General features: G+C 38.4%; 1 protein-coding gene across 1 annotated transcript; it reads left to right on the forward strand.

Moving 5' to 3' along the window:
• Positions 1-424: 424 nt before the first annotated feature.
• On the forward strand, positions 425-21998 carry LOC754729 (beta-D-xylosidase 1). The gene is given in 12 exon segments (XM_001186857.4): positions 425-815; positions 1909-2068; positions 3419-3589; positions 4278-4369; positions 5335-5566; positions 6557-6638; positions 6641-6801; positions 7281-7503; positions 8162-8251; positions 8692-8900; positions 9911-10114; positions 21074-21998. Coding segments are annotated over 12 exon segments (2256 nt in total). The 5' UTR covers positions 425-483; the 3' UTR covers positions 21374-21998.
• Positions 21999-23249: the final 1251 nt, after the last annotated feature.

Raw genomic sequence — 23249 nt, forward strand, 5'->3', positions numbered from 1 at the left:
CCCCCCCCTTTCGCGGGCTTTTCGCGGGCTTTTCCTGCCTTGGAGACCCCCCTAAATACGTGGCTACGTGCCTTACCCCCCCCTCCTAATTTTATTTTTATTTTTTAAATAAGTCCTTTTCAACCCTGTTTTAACTCACTTTTATCTCCCTTTTATTCCTGTCCGTCATGAAACGTTGGCTGAAGCCTGAAGTCTAAGACGATTTGTAATCGATCACAAGACGGGTAAGTTGCGGGGCCTATTTCACGATATTGCCAGGGTTTAATTCCTAAAATAACATTAGAAAACAATGTACCGATATGGCTTCCCAACGGCCACACCCCGATAAAAATGTGCGTTGAGTAATTTTCATGAGCACGTTACGTCCCTGGATATGTCACGTGATATTTTGTTAGTCACCTGATCATATCATGCACATGACCCAATCTTTTACTAGGGAGGCGTATCACTATCAGTATCAGTATCAGCAGAAAAGTTGTGAAAATGATTCGCATGTTATTGGCAATATTCTGTACTCTCTGTATCACAGGAGAAAGTGTCGGTGATGATGAGTTCGCACAAAAGAGCCAACTTCCCTTCTGGAATCAGTCCTTGCCATGGGACCAGCGTCTAGACGATTTACTAAGTCGTTTGAAAGTGGACGATATGACCTATCAGCTAGCGAGAGGTGGGGCGGACCCAAACGGCCCAGCTCCCGCGATTGGTCGCTTGCAAATCGGCAAGTACGTATGGAACACGGAGTGCTTGCGCGGAGATGCACAAGCTGGGAATGCAACTGCGTTTCCACAAGCGCTCGGCCTATCAGCTGCTTTCAGGTTCGTTAATGATGAACAAAACAAACAACAACAACAAATAATTGATCCTTTTGCATTAAACTTTGAGGAGAATTAAAGTCCCCCCTGATACGTAGACTAGTTGATTTATCAATGGAAGCAGAAAATGAGAGAAACAGGTTTGTGACAGTTTGAGCAAATTCTGATTGAAAATAAGAATGTGACGTATATCATGCTCCCCTCCCATTTGCTGTGTACTACAAAAAGACAATTTTCAATCATACGTGCACTTTAAATATAATTACTGCAAATATATTCTTTATACAATCGACCCCTGTATGGAAAAATTCTATTCCAGCATCAGTTACAAAGAAAATTAAAATTAATGAAATTTTGTGTACAGACTACAGAGTAATTGGGAGGGAGCTCGCAAGATACGTCACAGAGTTGCCAATTGTGTTTGATTGATCACAACTAGTATAATTTGCTTTTGCATTATCTTGGCAATGATTTACCAACATGGTGAATGTCCAAAGTAATGTAATATTACTCAAGTGTATCACATTTGGATTATTAATGGGATTCAATCTTATTTCAAGTTGCTAGCCTAAATGTTTTCTTTATTTATTCATCTTCAGAGAATGTATTTCACATAATCCTATTCCTCCATCAAGCTTGTATTTGTGGTATATCTATCCTCATAAATGTACATAAATGTACATTACTCTCCAGAATCACCTGTATTCACCTGTATTCACCTGTCATTGATCTTTAACCATCTCTAGAGGTTCAGATGTTAGTGCCGACACGTCACTAATGACTCTTGGCAAAGCATTAACCTACGTTTGCCCCTCCATACTCGGGAGAGAAATGGGGGAGGTGGTAGGATGACGAAATCCTTTGTGTTAGTAATTGCATGACCTCACAGTGACCATATTGGAGACCATGTGGAGTGCACATTGTAGGTGAATGAATCCGATGATCGGGGTAAGGCTAGAGGTAATAATATCTGTAAAGCATTTAGAGATGGTATTTCGTATTAAATGCTATCTTAATCCAGATTATTTTAATTATGTGAATATATAGTAGATTTCTGATGCAAAGGGATAAACCACCTTCTCCTTCCCATCTTCAGTCGAGACCTCTTATTTGAGGTTGCCAATGCAACAGGCTATGAGGTGAGGGCCAAGTACAACTACTACCTGCAGAAAGGAGACTTTAACAACCATCAAGGATTGAATTGCTTCAGCCCTGTCATCAACATCATGAGGCATCCATACTGGGGCAGGAACCAGGTAACAACTGTTGTCAGGCCAGGGCCCGGTTTCACAAAAGTGTCATAAGTCTTAATTTTTAAGACATCCCAATAAGTTCCGTGTTAATTGTGTACCACACGTCAGGGCCCAGTTTCATGAAAGTGTCATGAGTCTAAGTTTTAGGACATCCCAATAAATTCTGTGTTAATTGTGTACCACATATTTCTATGGGATGTCCACAAACTTTGACTAATGATGGTTTTAAGAAACTGGCTCTATAGGGGTCAGTTTATCAAAACCGTTATAAGTTTAAGTTCATGGACATTCCACAGAAAGGCGTATTAATTCTCATCATGTCTTTAATATCTATAGTAGTTTATTATTAGTAAGTGCAATTTTACCTTGTAATAATTAATTCTGTAATCCATTGCGCAATTTAGTTTTTAGCTACGAAGCATGGAATTAATGAACATTTATTGTTTACATGTTTGATTTGATTTGAATAAACCATTTATCTATCTATCTATCTATCTATCTAAATGGGATGTCTAAAAAAAAGTTAGACTTATGTCGGTGTGGAGAAACGGCTCCTAGGTGTCTAGCCAGTGCCGAATAACCTTGGTACCAGTACCTGCAAGCATGGGGGGGGGGGGGGGGGGGGGGGGGGGGGTTCAGAAAACAAAATTACTAGAGGCCCAGACCCCAGGGGTACATCTTGTAGACAATGGTCCCAATGAATGAATGAATGAATGAATGAATGAATGCATCCATGTAGGTGCTGCTTGTGGAGGTGTTTTGGTATAGTGATTCATTCAATTGACTCTCAATCCAAAGGTTGAGGGTTTGAATCCCACCATGGCACTAATGCCGGTTGGCAAGACACCAATTCACATTTGCCACTGTCCACCAAGTTGTAAATGGGTACTTGACTTTTACTGGGGTAATAATTGAAGGGCCTTCAGAAATAGCAGTAGTAATACTAATATATGGCTACCATTTTTTGTATTAAAAAAATGTTTTACATGTATGTTGTTTGGTTCAGAATTCAAGCTTTAAGTTTTGAATTCAAATAATGTCTGCAACATCAGTGTAAAAGACTTTAGGAAGCAAAAAATGAGAAGCAAGATTACATCGGTTCTTATAATTGATTAAAATCGAATTCTCTGAATTTACTCCTGTTGCTATGATACCAATTTAATATGAATTTTACATTTTCTTTGTTCTTATTGGATCACAACATTTGCTTCCCCTGAAAAACGTCAGTGAGCTTTGTTCTGACATTTTAAAATGAAGTTTTGAATGATTAAATGATAAATGACTGTCACAACCTTGTCAAATTGCTGATTGGGACCTTTAAACCTACTTCAATCTTTCCATTGTGTTTAACAGGAGACCTATGGTGAGGACCCGTACCTGACCGGAGAGCTTGCTAAGAGCTTTGTATGGGGACTCCAGGGCAATCATCCTAGATACCTTCTAACCAATGCCGGATGCAAGCATTTTGCTGCTTATAGTGGACCTGAAAACTACCCCTCATCCAGGTTCTCGTTTGATGCTAAGGTAGGATGCAAAGAAAAAGAAAAAAAGAAAAAAGAAAAGAAGAGTGGCAAAATGCAATGGAAGCTCAGAGACACATTTTGATGACAAATATTGTATTTTGTCATATTCATGCTATGATTTTTCGTATTTTTGAGAGAAAATAATGATGGTAATGATAATGATTATGATGCTGCTGATGATGATGATGCTGCTGATGGTGGTGGTGGTGGTGGTGGTGGTGGTGGTGGTGGTGGTGGTGGTGGTGGTGGTGGTGGTGGTGGTGGTGGTGGTGGTGGTGGTGGTGATGATGATGATGATGATGATGATGATGATGATGATATTGATATTGATGATGATGATGATGATGATGATGATGATGATGATGATGACAATAATAATAATAATAATAACAACAATAACAACAAAAAAATGAACTACTTCTACTGCTGCTTGCTGCTGCTATACTTCTACTAATAAATAATGTGTTCAATTTGATAGAAATCCCCTCAACAGATCAATGGAAATAGTTGAAAGTCACTGTAAGTCATTTCATAAGCCAACAAATTTCCACTAATATGTTGCATCTTGTCACCCTTATTTCACCACACATGTCTTAGTTCACATTTAGTTTGCAATTTTTCCAAAACTGTCAGCTGTCATATTTTATCAGACATGAAATTAACATTATGTTTGTTTTAATTTTTGCTAGGTGTCAGATAAGGACTTGCAGGTGACGTTCTTCCCAGCATTCAAAGAGTGCATCAAGGCAGGAACCTACAGTGTCATGTGCAGTTATAACAGGTCAGAAACCTTTTTGTATCACGTTCTTGCTCTCTCTTTATCTCTTTCTTGCTCAATTATCAGATATGACCATCTGCCATTTGAGATATATTTGTCCACAGATCTGGGTGAATAAACTTTTCATCTGGGTATTAGCATTTATGGTTTATTTTAAAGAGGGAGTAAACTGCCGAGACTATGTGTCTTTCCCGTGGCCTGACTCGGGGGCCAATAGGGTGTAATACCACTACAGACGAGACCGCAGCAATCACGTGCGTGCAACATACGCGAAACCGAAGCGTGAGGAGAACTTCAGTCTGTTTTGCGAATGCTGGCCATGTAGAGATTAAGTTGCTGACTACCATTAATTAAGTTCATTCGTTTATGTGCAGTTGTCCAAAAGGAGACGTGGATGGTATTCCCCAGTATTTGTCAGTTTACACCCCCTTTAATGTACTCAAGTCAGATATACAATGTATTAACAATTTACATTTTGATGACTTTTTACCAATTATTTTGAAACCAGACATCAGGGTTCCATAGCCTGATGCATGTTTATGTTTTGTATTGGCTCTATTATGTTCTACAGATTGAGTTATTTTGGCCAAAGTTAGATTAAAATGGTCAAAACTAAAGTTGATCACAATACATGTGAGTCTAAACTCTAAAGCCATTTTCACAAGCCAAGCTACGGGCAAATGCTATGTCAATGTTGACTTAATCCTAGTATGGAACTAACTACCTGCCCTTGATTCTCTTTCATAAAAGATGTCTCCTCTGTATGCCACTAAATCTGCACCGGATATATATATATATAAAAGCTTCAAGCACCCTTCATTGCATCAAAATAATGGTAATAGATAATATGACGTTAAATGAAATGGAGAAAAATTAAATTCAGGTGATTAAGATTCCCTCACATGAGCACAAATAAGATTCCGCTTTTAGAAGACAAAATGACTTTACTTCCTCTCATTCTCGACCAGCGTAAATGGTATCCCTGCCTGTGCTAACTCCTACCTCCTGAACGATGTCTTGCGGACTGAGTGGGGGTTCAAAGGTTACGTGGTCAGTGACCAGAGGGCGCTAGAGCTGGAGGAACTAGCACACAACTACACCACGTCGTATCTCGATACAGCCATCAAGAGCCTCAAGGCGGGATGCAATCTTGATTTGGGAGTGACGAAGCCTGCAGTATATGATTATCTTGCGGAAGCGGTGAGATGTAGTGTTGTTATCCATGTTTAACGCTGTTGTGATGAGTGATTTTGCAGTGTTTTATTCTAAAATTGTTGTTGTACCTATGGCAATAGAGAAGAACCAAGAAACTGCTTCGTGGACTGTATGAAGCATCACCTACATGTAAGCAAGTAAGCAAGTATCCTTTAAAGCCCAACTGTACTACTTGTAGCTACTTGCTCCCTCTATATAAAAAATTTCCCAATCTGTGCCTGTTGGTCCCCCATGATCCTCTCTTTCTTATGTTCATTGAGAGCTGAATTGATGAGATAGCCACCTATCAGTGACCACGCTGGGAGGTCTAATCCCTCCTGGACAAACTAGTGCAGATAGGCTTTAAGAAGACTAGGAGTGCATCGCCAGGAATAGGAGCATCTGGAGGGGAGCTTGGAAGCAAGGTGCCACAAGCTTTGAGAGAGACAGAAGTGAAGCTGTGTGTGTGTCTCATTGGGTTTTAAAAGACCTGTATCAATCAGACATGATTATTTACACCTTGGGCGCCCTTTAATGTCATCATTCGTTCGAGTTTTTAAACCTGGGTCTGATCAGAGTTATTTGGTAGGCAAAGACAAAGAGCTGATCATACCATGAACACTACTGCTAGACCTGGGGGTGTTTCACAAAGATCCCAAGTCGAACTTAACTCTAAGTTGGACTTAAATATTATGGAGAGCCATTTGTAGCCTTATTTTGAAATATATTCAAAAGCAAAATTCAAGTATTTTAGACTTTTCATAAATTCCACATCAAGAACATGAAATCTCCCATGATAATAGAAAATATGAATGATTTGAATCAACAATTTTATGCCTTTTAAGATAACTTTTACAAAATATTTTCAAAGATGCTAACGGCTTTCCATAATTGTAAAGTCTTTGGATATTTGTGAAACACCCCCCTGCTCACATCTCCCTTCATTCATTCTTTCATCTGTTACTTTCAATGCAATGCTTTTTTACATAAACTCAGGTTGAGCTTGGAATGCTGACTGCCCAAGACTTGCGTGACAGCATAGCCCCCCTCTTCTACACCCGTCTCCGTCTCGGCGAGTTCGACCCCCTGACCTCAACCCCTACGTCAAACTCAACGTAGACCAGGTGGTGGAGTCACCCGAACACCAGGCAATTGCACTGAAGGCTGCCCTCAAGAGTTTTGTGCTTGTCAAGAATGAAGGGAGCACTCTACCAATAGAGGGCACTATACAGACTCTTGCAGTGAGTTGTATTGATATATTTCATAGGCTTGGAGCTAATCTTGAGTCCTGGTAATTGAATCCAATCAATGGAAACTGGATTAAATTGGTCCATGTAAAAGATACATACAGGTTTACAATCAATAAAAGCACAATCAATGTACATAGAGACTATGTTGTATACATATTATGTGACTGCTAGCTTTATCCTCTGATAATATTTACCCTTGTTTTCTTCAAATTTCCTCTACAATGTTTTGGTAAATATTATCTGTCTGTAGTCTTGAACATTCAGTATTTCCTTCATTGAGTGATAATTCATTTTTCCTAAATTCAAGATTGCGGTGTCTTGATTATTTCTACTTTCAATTCAGTTTTTGAGTTGAAAATTGATGTATGCATTGATGTCTCCTTCTCCCCCTCTCTCTCTCTCTCCCTCTCTCTCCCTCTGACTCCCTATGTTTCTCATCCTCTCTATCTTTCTTCCTCTTTCTCTCTCAGGTAGTAGGACCATTTGCCAACAATTCTGAGCTCCTCTTTGGGGACTACGCCCCTAATCCTGACCCTCGTTTCGTGACCACTGTCCTCGAGGGGTTGTCACCCATGGCAACCAAGACCAGACACGCCTCCGGATGCCCGTCCCCCAAGTGTGTAACCTATGACCAGCAAGGAGTTCTAAACGCTGTGACAGGGGCAGATGTGGTGGTCGTGTGCCTGGGAACAGGTGAATCTTCAGGGTTGATGATAATGATGATGATGATGATGGTGGTGGTGGTGGTGGTGGTGTTGATGATAGTGATGATGATCATGGTAACAATGGTGATGATGATGATGATGATGATGATGATAATAATTCTATGATAATGTACCTATGACCAGCAGTGCCTTAAATGCTGTGACAGGGTCAGATGTTGTGTGCCCGTAGGAACCTGTGAATCTTCTGGATTGATGATGATGATGATGGTGATGTTGTTGTTGTTGTTGGTGATAATGATGATGATTATGACAACAATGTCTCAAATATATACACCCAATCCATTTTGTATCAGGAGAAAGATTATTTGAAAGAATTTAATCTAATGTACTTTTTTCTGGATCATTTAAAAAGTCTTGTTTTAGTGTTTCTAAACTTGAACCACATTTAATCTTCGATTCAGTCATACATATTTTGTTACCTTTTCAATTTTAATGACAATTTGCGAGAACCATAATTTAGGTAACAGTCTTTCTGTACAGATTAGAGTATACGTAAGGCTAAACTAATAACTTTCTCACTTTTGGCTTTCTCTCTCATTCTCTGTCTCATTCTCTCTCTCTCTCTCTCTCTCCACCCCCTCTCTCTCCCCTCCTCTTGCTTTCTCTCTCTCCTTCTCTCTTTCAAGGTATTGAACTTGAGAGTGAAGGAAATGACAGACGCGACATGTTGTTGCCAGGCAAACAAGAACAACTTCTTCAAGATGCTGTCCGCTATGGTAAGATGAAGATGGTGTACATTAATAGTCTTCCACGTATGATTTACTACACACAACTTCTCAATCTATTAGAGAGTGACAGATGTGCCTGTTTCAAGTTATATGCTCTCACACATGTAATATTGAATTATCTTAGTCTCCTCTTTGCATGAAATGAATATTATACATCTTGGTGGAGGGCAAAATAATCTCACTCAAATATTAATGTTGAACTAAGAAGAACTTGAAGTCAGGATAGTTTTAACCCGTAGCCTACCGGATCTGGGTTTTCCCTGTATTAAGCCTATGGGGATTAGAATATTCAGTAGTCAAGCGGTTAAAACGCTAATTGTCTTAACGTCACCTCGGCCATATTCATTCCTACATCTAACCTGGATCTCCTGCCCTTCCAGATATATCAGTCATATATCAGACTCTTTTTGCACTTATCCTAATACCAGCTGCTGGTAAACCGGTCATCCTCCTCCTTTTCAACGCTGGTCCTCTCAACATCACCTGGGCCCTGTCCAGCCCCTCGGTCCAAGCTATCGTAGAGTGCTTCTTCCCGGCCCAGGCAACGGGCGTGGCTCTGCGGATGATGTTCCAGAATGCACCTGGGGCCAACCCTGGGGGCAGGCTTCCTTCAACTTGGCCTGCAACAGTGGCCCAGGTCAGTATACAAGACAGTGACAGAAAAAAATGGGAGGATTTATATGATAAATGATAGATTTATTTTAGATAATATTATTGAATGGGGCCAACCTTGACTAGCTCTTACTATTTGTTTGCTCCATTTACAAAATGTATAATTATTTTCATGCTGAAATACAATGTAACTTGATATTTTCGGTAATCAATAAGTTTGACTTACCAATTATGAAAAGCTGTTTATAGCATTAATGAAAATATTTAGTAAAAGTTATTTTAAAAGGCATAAAATTCAAATCATTCATATTTTCTATTATCAAGGAGATTTCATGTTCTTGATGTGGAATTGATGACAAGTCTAAAATACTTGAATTTTTGCTTTTGAATATATTTCATTTTAAGCCTGCAAATGGCTCTCCATATATGTTTAAATCCAACTTAGAGTTCAGTTCTACTTAGGATCTTTGTGATACACTCCCCAGATATGGTGTAACTAGTTAGAATTACAGTTATAATGTGAAATGAAAGATAGCTATTCAAATTCAAGGACAATAAAGGCAAATGCCTCAGTAGCAAGGCAAAGTAGTATCTAATGTTCATATATCCTTTGGACATCCTACTTTTTTGTACACACTACACAGTGAATTTATGTGTCCTTTCAGGCCAGCTTTGTTTAAGGTTTAATTAACTTTTAAAATTGTAATTCGAAATCTTGTAAGAAATACATGTTCATGTATATCCAAAAGTATTCCATTGTTTTTAGATAAGATTTTTAATTTCTCTCCAGAGCAATTCTCATCTATTATACAACATTTTCTGGGCTGTCCGCTTCAGCAAAAACAATTTCATAACCCTTTATACCAAATCTTAATCCTTATCCTAAATCTAATCTAGACCCAATTGCAACCCTAACCCTCTATATTCGGCAAAATAAAGCCCATAGCTATCATTATTCACCCACATGTACAGTGTAAATGACAAAAATAGGGGCCAGACATACTTCTAAAACAGAACACTGCCCTCAACTTTCAGATCCCTCCAATGGAGAACTATTCCATGGATGGGCGGACCTACCGCTATTTCCATGGCGACCCAATGCTTTCGTTTGGCTATGGTCTTTCCTACACGACTTTCAACTACTCGGACCTGATGGTGTCGCCTGCCGCCATTCAGCCTTGCCAGAATGTGACGGTGAAAGTGACTGTCAAGAACATAGGGAATCACACGGGAGATGAGGTATGGAGTTTGGTTGATACAAAATATAATCATAATGAATATGATATTTACTTATTTATAGCGCATGTGTGCTTTTCAAGTACTTTGGAAATTAATGTTTACATGTAGCTCCAGCAACCCTTGTCAAGTGTGATAAGTGTGATAAATGTAATTCTAGATGAATTTTTTGCCAAGGACGTTGGTGCTGTAGCAGGGATTTAGAACCCTGTTCCTTGTGAATCACAGTCCTGTGACTCTATCGACTTGTCTACTTCTATTGTAAACGACACCTCAACACCTCTGTCTTTGGTATGATGGATGTTAGATGGTTTGCTGAGAGAGGCAGAAAGGCATTGATGCTCGTCAAATTATATGACTTAATATAGCCATCTGGCTCTCTATGGATCATGTTGGTTGCCTCCCCCCTCTGCCTGTATGTTTGTCCTTTTCTCTTTATTTTCTTTGTTTGACTTTCATCCCTCTTCCTTGCTTCAAAACACAGCTGAAAACATATATGTTACTCAAAAATTTGACTCTCACTACCTGTAGATTATCTGTTGAGCTATTTTTTAATGTTACTTGCATATTTATTATTTTCTCGCCTTGCTCGAAAGTTAAGGATATGTGCATGTTATAAATTCATATCCTTATCATCATTATTATTATACCCTTTACCACTCCCTCTTTCTCTCATTCTACCCCTGCATCTTCCTCTTCTCTCATGTACCATATCCTGTTCCATTTAAAGGCTATCTTAGAATGACCTGATAAGGGCAATACAACACCAGGATTCTATTCTTTCTAATTGTATCAAGCCCTGTATCCTTGTATCTTCTCTTTTTCCTACCAATAATTTAGAAACTTGTCAGAAATGAGAGAATTGGAAGTTTTACCGCCCTGTTTTAGTAATTGGGTCAACAGTTTGAAGTACTGATATAGTATGAGAGAGGAAGGCCTAATATCAGAGCATTAGTAACACATCTTTCTTCTCCCACATGAAGTGATAAGATCTTTGAAAATGACCTTAGGCCCAAAATAGATATCCCGGGCAAAGAAAGATGTGATACATGTTCCGTTAACAAAATAAGAGAAAATACTGTGACAGAACGTAGTAGTGTTGTCGGTGTTGATGTTGACTTTTTAGGGGGGTGTACAATCCAATCCAATCCAATCTAATCGAGTTCAAATGTTTGTGATATAGCACCTTTTTCTTGCAGTTACAAAGAGCTGCATATATTGCTTGACATGTTTGGGCCACATAAGCAATAATTAATCACTCCAAGAAGACCAGTTGAGCCAAATTACCCACTTTCTTGAACAAAATAGATTGTCTCCTGAATTTGTTAAAATGGTCCACACATGTAACTGCCTAAAAAATTATGCTAGCAGCTAGCTGGTTCAACAACTTTCAGCATGCTTTTAGTGTCACATTGATCTCTAGTAAAAAGCCACTGGGGGCATAATCTGCCCTCCCCCTTCCCCCTCCTCCCTCCTCAGCCCTTTCATGGTCAAGACACTTACTGTTTCTCATCTTGCATGTGTTTAAAATCTACATTTCCTAGCAATTGGAAAGTGCACAATTTACAGTTCAGCCAATTGGAGATGATTCTCTACCGTTGGTGTGAAATACATATACAGTAGAAGGTACAAGATGCTTCTAAAGAAACTTACAAACATTGGGAAGATCGTTTCCTGCACGTTTCATTCGCCTTGGCTACCTGAAAGACAAGATATACATGTATATGTGAAAGAGAGCGATGAAAGGAGAAGATGAAGATGTAGGCATGCTGCAGTATGTAATACCCCTTTTACATTGGGAGTAACATGGTTCTGTAACTCTCTTCCCGTACTTTTGTTTCTCTATGTGTCTCTGTGCCTCTTCCATCTCACTTGCACATCACACCATGGACCTAGTAGGACCATGCACACACCCTCTTCCTGTCTTTCCCTCTCTAGTATCTCTGTCTTATTCATCCCTGCTGTACTTTTATGTGTCTCTATGCCTCTTCAATTTCATCTGCACACGCCCTCTTCCTGTCTTTCCCTCTCTATCTCTGTCTTATACTTCTCCCTGTACTTTTTTGTGTCTCTGTGCCTCTTGCATCTCACTTGCACACAACATGGACCTAGTAGTAGGTCCATGCACACACCCTCTTCCTGTCTTTCCCTCTTTATCTCTGTCTCTCTCTCCCTGTACTTTTGTGTCTCTCTGTGTCTCTGTGCCTTGTCCATCACACTTGCACACACCCTTTTTCTTTTCCTGTCCCTCCCTCCCTCTGTCTCTCTATCTCTGTCTTATACTTCTTCCTGTGCTTGTATGCCTATGTGCCTCTTCAATTTCACTTGCACACACCCTCATCCTGTCCTGTACTGTGCTTCTTTCTCTCATTCAGGTTCATCCCTTCTATGCTTCCCATTCCATTTCATTTCATGATATGAAAGTACATTCATGTTACATGTATGATTCATAAGCAATGTCAACCAGAATGCTGAGAAAGGAAGCAGAAATTTTAAAGGAGCCAGCTGGACGTCTTCTTTTTATTCCTAAATATGATGTGAGAAAGAGATAAAAAGAATGAAAAAGAAGTAGAAACTAAATGTAAGACCAAGGAGATACATAACTCCTTGAATTAAAGACTAACAACCAAACAACACCTTTGAGATAGAGAGAAAGTTTTAAAAAAAGACACAGATATGCATTGATAAATCCTAGAAAAAATGTAAAATAATATTTTTGTTAAATGTTACAGAGAGAGATAGAGAGAGAGAGAGAGAGAGATAAAAGGTAGAGAGAGAAGGGGGGAATAAAGTAAAATGAAGAGAAGAGGGGATGATAGAGAGAGAGAGAGAGAGAGAGAGAGAGAGAGAGATACAGACAGACAGACAGAGAGATAGTTATATAGATAGATAGATGAAGAGAAAGATAACGAGAGAGAGAGAGAGAGAGTGTGAGAGAGAGAGAGAGAGAGTGAGAGAGAGTGTGTATGAGTGAGAGAGAGAGACAGACAGAGTTGATGAGCAACCTAAAACAGACCTGCCAACCAGTACGATTTAGTCGTATTTAGTACGATATTTAGAAGCAAATACGACAGTACGATTTTCCTTAATAAAATACGATTTTCAAAAAATGTCCATTCTGTCCTGTAAAGTATCCTACAAGCATCTCACATCAGCAATTTGGGGATGTTTATTGGTTCATCGAACACACCAGTCGTGACGAAATAATGCATATTCAACCAATGATCAATAGAAAAAATTCTTCCTGTAGGTAGAAACTGTAAGAGGCATTGATCCGCGTAACAATCCGTGTTTATTTTCAAGAATACAACTTTTGTCAGTAAAATACAACTTTTGACACAAAAGAATACAGTTTTTGAACTCCAGAGGTTGGCAGGTCTGTTAAAAGCAAGACTAGGAAAAACAAAAAAAAAGATTGTAGGGAAATAAAAAAAGAGCTAAAGCAAGGCAAGGAAGCTGATGCTAATTAGAAGGCAAAAAAAGGAAAGTATAAAAGGGATGCGGGCCATGACTATTATTATTTAACCTTCACCTTTTAGCCCTCATGAGTTGTCAAATACTGAGTGAATGATAAGAACATGCTGTCTGGCATGGCAAGAACCTCTAAGCATCATTTAATATTGAGTCATCATAGTCTTATCTGTACTTGATTGAATGGCTAAATGAAATTCTTGCCAATAACCCCAAATGCCCGGACGTACGACTCTTCAATGTATTTGTGAGCACCTATGCTGGGACTTACATACTTCCGGTGTACAATGTAACCATACAAGGCGTGCATGGTTCACACATTGTGCTATCGAAAAGCTATAGTTGAAGATTCCTCTCTTGTCAGCTATATAAAATTTGGAACCTTAAAATGTTCTATTGTCCATTCTGAGGCATTTCTGAATGTGTATACTGAATATTTTCACGAAAATTTCTTATCTTTTTTCGGAAGGAAAGGGGGGGGGGGCATGCGCCCCCACGCCCCCTGAATCCGCCCCTGCTTACACTACCTCATGCTTTGTTTATTCCAGAACATTATTTCCTGTCACGATTAGGTCTATGGTGAAAAACCTTTGTAACAGTAGACCTGCAAGTCTTGAACTTATTGTTACAGAAGGCGGGATGTACCACTTTGCAAGAGAAAGCGGAACGCCCTACTACAGTATGTGTAACAGTAGGCCTACAAATTCTAATCTTATGGTTACAGGACACTATGCATTTTTATAGAACCAATCCAATGACAAAGACTCTCATAAAGAGTCTATGAAACACTTATTTGAAGGTACACCTTAGGATCTTGTCATTACAGAACACTTACGACCTCTTGTGAAGATCAGGGTGAATACCCTAGCTGTATGGTTCACCTGCAAAGCCTAACTTCCAAGGATGAGGAGACTCAAGGCCGATGATATAGCTTCAGGAAGGGCAAAGGGGGCACATGCCCCACAACTGAATAGCAGTCATAGAGAAAGAGAAAAGAAGGAAAGGGGGGAAAGGGGCCCCACCAACTCCTTCCTCCCTAATGGATATCATTGTTAATTAACCTATTGCCTGCTGTAACCGGGTCGTTCCTGTATTAAACCTATGGGCAATATGGAAATTCAGTAGTCAACGGGTAAATTCACATTTCATGAATCTTGTAAGACCAGTGTCCTCCAATGACTCCAAAGACCCCCCTCCCCCCACTCCCTCCACGCCTCGACCCATACTCGCCACTACTCAAGGCTCTAGTGATAAACCTCACTCTTCCCCTTCCCCTTCCAGGCACCTTTAGGAGATTGCCAAATAATTGATAATGATAACACAATATCTCTGCCTGGCCAGACAGGATGCCGTGACTGAGGTTGAACCCCGACCCCCCTTTTCTCCTCTCCCAATGGGCCGCTAATCAACATTTACATAAAATTATAGTATCCGCTCTGAGGCATGACCCTAAAGTCTAGCAGGTACATTTTTCATGTAGAGGTACATGTAGCTAGTTTGAGAGGATGGGGCCTCAAGCTCATATATCAAATTTAGAACAGTTCCCCCCAGTTCTCCCTTCCTTTTTATTATTTCTGGAGTTTGATGTCACATGTAGGAACCGGCCTTTCAGTTTTGAAGGAAGGTATGATAGTTCATTTTTATGAATTTTTTCAGATTCTTTCTAAAACAAACCATTTCTTTTCTATTGCATATTCAAGGAACTGAGTCTTTGTGCTCTTACAGTACTGACTGAAATTTTCCCTTTATTCTAATTTGGTTTATGGAGTGCTTTATCACTAGTTTATCGTGATGCTGATTGCAATGTTTGAACTGAGAAATGATAAACACAAAATCTGTTAAACATCATATTCACTGAAAACTCAGATACTCCATGTAAGACATGTTGGTCAAAACTTCTAAATGTAGATAGATTGATTTCTTCATTTTTATATATGCTTGAAAATGAAAATTTAAAAGCTACTACACAGTTCTTATCAAAACAGTTTGGCAAGAATCATGCATTGATTTGTAGTCTTGAACATTTAGTGCGTGATCATTTGATTTTGGGAGCTCATACAGTATGTCTCCGTGATTTCAAGAACTTGGAAAAAAATTAAGAATTTGTGTTCTTCTTCTTATCATCTGTTCAGAGTGAGAGCCTAAGGGCATTAACTCTATGGCCCTAAATCACAAAGGAGGTTTAAATTTAACTCATGGTTTAAACCCCCTTTTTTTTACATAACCCATAGTTTTAAATTAGCGCAAAATAAGCGAGAGACAGTCAGAGGTCCAACATTAGACACGCTCAAGGCAAGGTACGCTTGTTTTTAAATGATGGGTTATGTAAATGAGGGTTTAAACCATGGGCTAAGTTAAACCTCCTTTGTGAATTTGGGCCATTAAGTTCAAGTATGCAAGCCAGCACCCTTCTGGCTCTCAGCGGATGATGTGAGTCACCAGAGGGCAAGGTATGGAAAGGCTAGTCCATGTGATACCTTTCCTTGGCCTGTCTGGTGCAGAAGTATGGGTTATCCTGTAAGGAAGTGTAGGGCTTTTCATAGAAATTATTGACCTTGTGCTATATAGGTTAGAAGACCGTGATAACTCTCTGTCTCTCTCTCTCTGTGTCTCTCTTTGTCTCTCTTTGTCTCTCTCTCTACCTCCCTCTCTCTTTCTCTCTCCTCTTTACTGTGGACATACAATTTGCTCCACTTATATGGTTGGGCTTGGAGTTGTGATTGGGTTTCATATTAGGTTAAAGTTTAGCCGTGGGGTGTTGGGGAGTCTAGTGCAGAAATATGGGTTATCGAGGTTTTGGTCTTTTTAAAGAAACTGTTGGCCTTGCCATATACATGTAGGTTAGGAGAAGATTGTAATCTTTCCCTAAATGTATCTTTCTCTCTCTCTCTCTCTCTCTCTCTCTCTGTTTTTTATCTTTTCTTTTTATCCATCTCTTTTAAATTGAAAGTCTGAATGTATTTACATGTTTCTTGAACAAATATTGATTTCATTTTGATGAACAATGATACAAAATACAAATGTTTTACAAAGTCGTGTTTTACTCCATAATATATTACATTATATATTAAAAACATTTATACTCTATATTTTATACATTTCATTCACATGTCTGAGTCAATTTCATGCCATACTATGAAAATATTGAATTTCATATTGCTATTACTATTGAATTGCTATTGAATTTTATGAACAAATCTCTAAGTTGCTCTCATGATATGACATAGTTACAAATTAGATATATTCCTACCAGTTACATTCCATTTTTGAGAATTCCTTTGATTAATATTTACTTGTGCATGTAAATAGACTTTTAATTTATCCAGTGCTTGTACTCCATGGACAATTGGTTTACTATGTTAGGTGGATCATCCCTTGAAACGAAAGTATTGCATCTTGATTTGATTTTTTATTTAGTGGTACATCTCATTATTATTATGTGGTCAGTTTAGCATACATGTATATCAACTCACATTTGCACAGTTGTATGTTTATCCCATTAATGGCGGTTTAGGTGCTCTATATTTAGCCATTTGACTTGCAATTACACAGTCAGAATTCAAGATAAAAAGGAAAAAAAAAAGAAATCAGGAAACATTCCATTATTGAATCACCCCTCGTCACTCATCAAATTGTACCCATTTTGATCCTAATCGCTTCTCAAGCTCCATTAGTGGCTTTTAATTCTGACTGCTCTATTTATTGAATGTTTTTAAAATCTATCCATACCTCCCACACAGCCACTAGGGGATTAAACATAGTCCAGAAATATGCTGCTGTCTAATGGGGAAGATAATGCACTGAGTAACATGAACTAGGCCTCACTGTGGGTAACTGTAGATGTGGGGTTTTGAGTGTGTGGGGTAGTTGAGTAGGGGAGGGGATGGAAGAGGGGAAGGGGAGGGGAAAGGAGAGGGGAAAGTAGAGGGGAAAGTAGAGGGGAAAGTGGGAAGGGATGGGGAAAGGGAAGTGTAGAGGGGAAGGGGAGAGGGGGAAAGGAGCTAGAGGAAAAAGGGAGGGGGAAAGGGGAGAGGAGGGGGAACAGGAGTGGAGAGGAGACATAGAGTAAATGTAGCGGGAGAGATCCAGAGGGAACAGATGGGAAGATAAAAGGGGAGTATGATAGGGAAGGTAGGTTTAGGAGAGGGGAGCAGAGGGGGAGGGGATGGTAGAGGGGAAGAGGGAAAGGGGTATGGAGGAGGCATGGAGAGGGAACATGTCATGCAGAGGGAGCAGACAAGGGGAGAAAGGGAGAGACATGGTGCTATATGTTATGAAAGGGTGTAAGGTAGGGTAGGGGAGAGGGTAGTTAGGAGATTGGAAGGGAGAAGGAAGAGGTATGTGGGAAAGGGTAAAAGGCAGGAAAAAATTATTTTAACAACTTTGGGGGCTACTTTTCAAGCTTGCGTGCATGAGAATAACACTCTTCAATTTGTTTTGCATTGAACTCTATGCAAATTTTAGGGGGCTTTTTATGACTTTCGGGGGCTCTTTTGGGCATTTCGAGGGCTAAATCGCCCCGAGTCTCTGTGTATTTTTTTCCCTGGTCAAAGGAGTCAAATCTGCTCCCTTATTAAAGAACGTTTCCCCTTAAAATTAAGTGTTACATCTTTGCCGCTTTATTGACTAAAGTGAGGTATTTTCTACCTAAAGATAAACTAACTTTTATTTCATTGTTATAATGTCAAAACTATTGTGTAAGAAAAGAATGTAAGAAGATGCATCAAGGGAATGGGTACGCTTTTTGACACATCTGTCTGTCATTTTCAAAATATGTGTAGGTATACAATTATTTTCCAGGCTAACAAACCCCAACAACAAATTATATATACAACTCTCTTTCTTTTTTGTTATATCTTTTAGAGTTTATTATATATGTAATTCTCAAACAACTAGAGCTTAAGGTACTTTTAAAGGAAATTAAACAGTACTATTGGAAATATGTTCAAACTTCAATTCTCAGAGGATCCCAAAGGATACCTACCACAACCCCATACTCAGTAGCCATCATTGTTTAGCATACAACGGGGGACATCACAAAGCGGTTTTTAAGTTTTCATGAAAGTCTGGTTCACTTTGTTTAGAAATAGAGAAGAGAAGTTGTGAATCACCCCTGACTAAGAGACCCTGGGGAATACCCTCGTTTTGATATTAATGGGTGTTGATGGCTCAAACGTAGGAAGAAAGTTCAAGCCTCAATTTAGAGGTGGGGGACGAGACCCTTCTGATGACATAACGGGTTTCCCCTATTTGGCGAGATAAGTTGGCATCAGTTTCTCTATTTGTCACCTACACAATATGTAGACAGGGCTAACTGTGGTAACTGTGAACCAGCCAAATTGATCTGGCATGAATATTCCCACTTTAATGATAATCCAATTTAAATAATTCAATTTCAGTTGAATCTTATTCACCCACTTTCATAATATATTTCCTTCTCTCTTCTTGTGGGCATGCAGGCAGCAAATCTTACCCAAGAATTTGATTGGTGTACAATTGGTTTTGACTACAAATCAATGACTAGTTTTGTACATCTACAAGATAATCGTTATGAAGTTTATATTCATGTGGAAGTACATATAATTATATTCACCTAATTCAACAATGAAACAGGAACAACTGTAGGTGTAAAGGATAAATTATTGGACTCTAAAAAAAATCAAGGTACGAATGTAGATTTGAAGCTTGGTGTCATAGATGGTACATAGATGGTATTAACAGATGTAGAGTTGCGTTAATCCCAGTGTTCGCTTGATGGGTAACTTGTTAATAATTTGTTTAAATAAATAGATTCACCCTGTGTATCTAATTATTTCTTTGAAATGAAATTGAATATTAGTCATCGAAAGGGTTGAAGAGCACTATTAGTGCTCTCACTATGTTCCTGTAAAATATTCAGGTTCTCAAAGTTTAATCAGCATGCTCTGTTCATTTCCAGGGGAATAATTAGAAACAACAAAAGCTGACATTCTCCTTTTTTATACATGTACGTTGGTCAATTTATCTCTTTCATAACTACTAAGAGAGCAATAGCTTAACAAACCTTTTTAACTTACCTCTGTGTTCCCCACAAGATATGCTTGATAATCAGCTATTGATGTCTGTTATTGATATCGTTTCATTTTGGGAATGTACGGGATCAATTTAATCATCTTCACCAACACTTATCCAGATGTATGTGTCATATGGTAACGCATTTTCACGCACCATAGATGTTTCTGTTAAATAATTAATGGCCTCCTGCGGGCTTTTAAAGAGATGATCAGCATATTTCAACAGAAGTAGAACACATGTTTTATTGGTTAAAGATCCCCTGTACTTTCTGAAAGTGCTGCGTAAAATGTGTCAATGGCTTAGGGCAATCTGAAATTCCTTGTTCATCATCTGTGCCAATTATCCAATTACACGCAGCTGCGAATGTTTCTGTAGTTTAAACCAAAATGCACTGCAACAGCTACATTATGTAGCACTTTATAGCAGTGATTCATAACTCGTAATGCATAATTTGCCTATTATTCACTGTTATAAACCATCCCTGGCTGGCAGTTGTAATTGGGTTACCCCCTACAATAATAATCATCCGAAGATTATTTCCCCTTACTTCCATTAGGTATAGGATGTATCAAATATCTAACACTCAATTCAATCCAACATTTCCATAATTCTCTCTCCCTCTCTCTCTTTCTGTCTCTTGATCCCTCACTTCTCCCCTCTCTCTCTCTCTCTTCTCCTCTCTCTCTCTTCTTTCCTCTAAACCTTGGAATAGACAATTCAGTTTGCGAGGGGTTCAATGACGTATCCGTATGCACTTACAGAAGTTTTGATGCAATTTTCTTTTAGTAGTAGGCCTGTTCCTGGGGGCTATTTTGGGTGTTGGTGTGTCAGGCCTCATCAGAACATCTGTATGAGATAGTTCAATTGGTCTGCATGTTTGTAAGAAATCTAGGCCTGGTCTGTTTGCGTCATGATTGGCTAGTCAGTTGCTTTGTGACAATGTTGATTTAATTGTAAAGTCTTTTTGATTTAACTGTTTTGATAAAGAAAAAAGAGAAGAAAAACATTAGGGGTCATAATAACAAACTTTAAAACGTTTTTATATTATGAAAACAATCAAACTTGTTAGCTAAATGATTTTAAATGTGCCTGGTCAACAGTAAACCAATCATGTGGACAATTTTTGCCTGAGTATGAAAATTAGTCCATTATTATTTGGTTGAAATTTTTGGGTTTTTTTATTTACAAAAATGAAAGAGCTTTACAAAAATAGACAAACTGATTTTTGTTAATCGAACAAGTTCTCATCAAAATAACTGTAAATGGGGTGTATTGGTAAGTTTACCTTCCTTTATTGGTGATAACTGGATTATATCTACGACCATCTTAAATTGTTCTAAAAACATTACATTAATTGAACATTTCGTTTCCAAGCATTTTGAACTCTTTTGGATTTGATTGCGACACGTCTACTTATGGTCATCTCCTCCCATCCAGGTAATTCAAGTCTACATCAGCTGGCAGAACGTCAGCACCAAGATGCCGATCCGGCAGCTTGTTGACTTCTCTCGACAAGAGCTGGCCCCCGGGAAGAGCGTCTCCCTCGAGTTCAAGATCGTCCCTCGTGTCATGGCCGTCTACACCGACCAGTGGCTCATTGAGCCCTGCACCATCGATGTCTTCGTAGGCGGGCAGCAGCCCAACCAGAAGGTCAGGGTGCCGTCCAATGTCTTGGCCGCGAAGTTCCAGATTGCCGGGGTGGCTACGCCCCTCTCAAAGTGCCCCTACCCGGGGTAGAAATCAAACAACCACTGCCAGAGCTTGAAGTAAGGGACATCACAACATGTTTAATGATAGTACTAAAATTATTATTTATTAATTTATAGAAATTTTTATTTGACTTTAAGCACACAGTATTAAATACCCATTGAATTCGAAGCCTTAGATGCCTCTTAATTTGGCTAAAATCAATGGCAATGCCTGTTATATCAAAATCAAATGTTATTCTTTAGGTTGATTAATGGTCTGTACAGTATTCATAGCACTCACAATCAAATTTCATTCTATGAGAATGCTGCAAAATCATTTGTAATATGTTGCATAGATGTGTTATTTTCTTAACATGGAAGACTTGTTGCTCAATGAAAATATATACTTGTCGGACTAGAAAATGTAAAAAGATTCATAGATTTTTGGTTGCATATTTTTTTAATTTCGTTCCAGGACATAACTTTGTGTTTGAACTGAATAGAAGACTTTTTATACATATGCTTGAACTGTACATGATGTTCCAAAATTGATTTGGAAAAACGAAAAAGGAAATTGTTTCTGTTTATTTTGTCAGATTTAGACATCTAACAGCTTTATTAAAAAAATGATTTGAAATAACAATCAGATCTTTATTAGATTTTATATACAAGTATAACACATTTATCAAAGGATATGTCATTAAAGCTAATCTTGAGCTCTGGTATGGGAATCCTATGTTGAGAGAACATGGCTATAATTCATTCTGGATTGTTTATCCTGCAGTATATTGATTGTTTGAACCAATACAATAAAAACAAACTCACAAATAGAAATAGAAATAGAAATAGAAATAGATATAGAAATAGAAATGGAAATGGGGAAGGTGAACGAATGAACTAATGTACATTACGGGGGCGGGGGGAGACTAAAAATACTAATCTAATTTATCTATACTGAATATAAATAAATAGCAGATCTATCACTAATTTATAGAATATGGTAGATCAAAAAAAAGAAGCTGAATATTGATAATAGAATAGTAAAGAATAGGGGAAGGTAGATAAATGGGGGGGGGGGGGAACAAACAATGGTAATACAGTTAATAAATATCAGATCTATTCACTGTAGGTGTACAGTAGACGAGGTAATACACAATTATAGTGAGGATAGATATTAAATTCACTGCCAGATTTTGAAGAAATGCTGTATTATGTTGACAAATTTATACCGGATAAAGGTGACAAAAGGAGTGTTACACAGATATTCCTTTTTGATTAGTTGACCTTTCAGAGGTGGCAAATTGTATTCATTCAATCCTTTGTCGACCTTTTAAGTTATCATAGGATTAATGTTTGAAATCAAAAACGATTTTATAGTGCATTGCAGACGCTAAAGGCTTGTTAACATATGATGGGTTAACAAAATGTTTTCTTTGATGTGTAAGTGAACTCTCATGACTTTTTTTTATAAGATACTGAAAAACAAAGCACATTTTGCTTCCGGCGGTGTCGGTCCAAGTTGACTGTGTGTACGCATGATAGTTACAATTTTTGTAAAGATTTTGTTTAATTTTGGGGATGTTGCAAATTTGAAAGTGAAAGGGTATGTTATATCTAAAATAGCATGAAAATTTACGAAGAGGGTGGTCATAATTTCAAGGAGGAATCCGCGACTTGAATAAGATATTGCAAAATTGATGAAAATAGGGTACTTAATGTGAATTTGTACTCGCTAAGCCCCCGAAAAGGGCTGTATTTAGGCCCAATTTTGTACATCATTTTAGGCAAAAAGGGTAATATGTTTGTGAATTATTTCCTTTAAATTCTGCAAGTAGGGGTTCATTTTTATTCTACTATTGATCATGCAATACTTGTTTGAGTATGAAGTGACATCAGCAGGATGACACTTTTCTCATTTTGTCTTG

Source organism: Strongylocentrotus purpuratus, unplaced genomic scaffold (genome assembly GCF_000002235.5).
Source record: "Strongylocentrotus purpuratus isolate Spur 01 unplaced genomic scaffold, Spur_5.0 spur5_scaffold_9, whole genome shotgun sequence".
In the NCBI taxonomy this organism is placed as follows: Eukaryota; Metazoa; Echinodermata; class Echinoidea; order Camarodonta; family Strongylocentrotidae; genus Strongylocentrotus; species Strongylocentrotus purpuratus.